The sequence below is a fragment of the Dendrobium catenatum genome, unplaced genomic scaffold (genome assembly GCF_001605985.2).
Source record: "Dendrobium catenatum unplaced genomic scaffold, ASM160598v2 original_scaffold_193563, whole genome shotgun sequence".
NCBI lineage: Eukaryota > Viridiplantae > Streptophyta > Magnoliopsida > Asparagales > Orchidaceae > Dendrobium > Dendrobium catenatum.
This window is the reverse complement of record NW_021511981.1, coordinates 1-1,201: the sequence shown is the minus strand read 5'-3', so window position 1 is coordinate 1,201 and position 1,201 is coordinate 1. Positions and strand designations below refer to the sequence as shown.

Sequence of the window (1,201 nt, the reverse complement as noted above, 5' to 3'; positions counted from 1 at the left end):
AAAATTAATTTTTGAAGTTTCCAACTAGCTTTTGCCTGGAGATTCGTGCCCGATCAAGATAATTTTTGTGATGCCATATCAGAAGCTAACTAAGCATCAAAATTACTTGCTCCAGCTGTTTCTAATAGAATACAATGCAAATGATGATTTACAGAATTAATCTTTTTGAATAAGTTAAATATAAATTCACACACAACATCTATACTACTATTATAAAAGGGGCTTGAGTTTCCTTCATCCGGCAAATCTTATTCGTTCATTGTACTTATTTTTTAATTATCTTGACCGTCCATTCTATTAAAAATATTTAATAAATCAAACAATTCACATCTATACTATCTATAATAAAAGCCGCTTGAATCTTTGGGATTCCACTCTTAGCAAATCCTAAGCGTTTTTTTATAAACCTTAAATAAATCTATATCGTCCGCTTAGGACTCTTCATATTCCATTCCTCCATAAACGATTCTACATATCATTTATAAATTCATTATACCTGCAGTTTCGCGATTATGGAAGCGTTTCTTGTTCTTCTTCACATCTCAGCATTTATTTTTCTTCACAGTCGAACAGTTTCTTCAGCTTTCTCTCATCCGAGCGTTTCTTTTCTCCAAAACGTTTTTACTGCAAAGTGCAAAGCAGTTATACATGCCATTTACGGCGGTATCCGAGGAGAAATTGTAATTAGGAAGGCAGATGTCAAATCCGAGGGAAATAGGTCTTCCTCAAGAATCGACTTGCGGTGAATGAGGGATTGGACGCGAGGGAAATAGATCCGCTGATCCGGACGCACTCCATGCTATAGCCTTTCGCCATCATTGATTCAGCAATGAAGCGAGCGAAGGTCGGTGATGGCGTTAGATGAGAAGAGACCGATTTCATCGTCGTCGGAAGAGGAGGAGAGGGAAACGAAGTCAAGGCATTGACAATTGGCGGTAAGGATGCGGTGAATGAGGGATTGGACTCGGATGGACGAAGGATCAGGGCAATCTGGGAAGAAGAAAAATAGCATGGCGTGAGGGAGGTCGGCAACTGCTCGGAGGAAGGGGCGGCATCGTCGTGGCCATCCGAGAAGAGGGAGGTGAGCTTGGAGTAGGCTGACGAGTCGGAGTCCCATTTGGTAATGATATATACATGCCGTCCACGGCTGTATCCAACACTCGTTCGTGGTCTACGAGCTCTGCCTTTTCTACATCGTTGC

At 41.2% G+C, this 1,201-nt stretch overlaps 1 protein-coding gene across 1 annotated transcript; it reads right to left on the bottom strand.

Annotated features, from left to right (window-relative positions):
• Positions 1-376: 376 nt before the first annotated feature.
• Positions 377-964, bottom strand: LOC110099220 (the record flags this gene model as incomplete). Its single annotated transcript, XM_020826304.2, is given in 1 exon segment — positions 377-964. A coding segment is annotated over 1 exon segment (265 nt), but the record flags the coding sequence as incomplete, so codon positions are not given.
• Between the last annotated feature and the right edge of the window lie 237 nt (positions 965-1,201).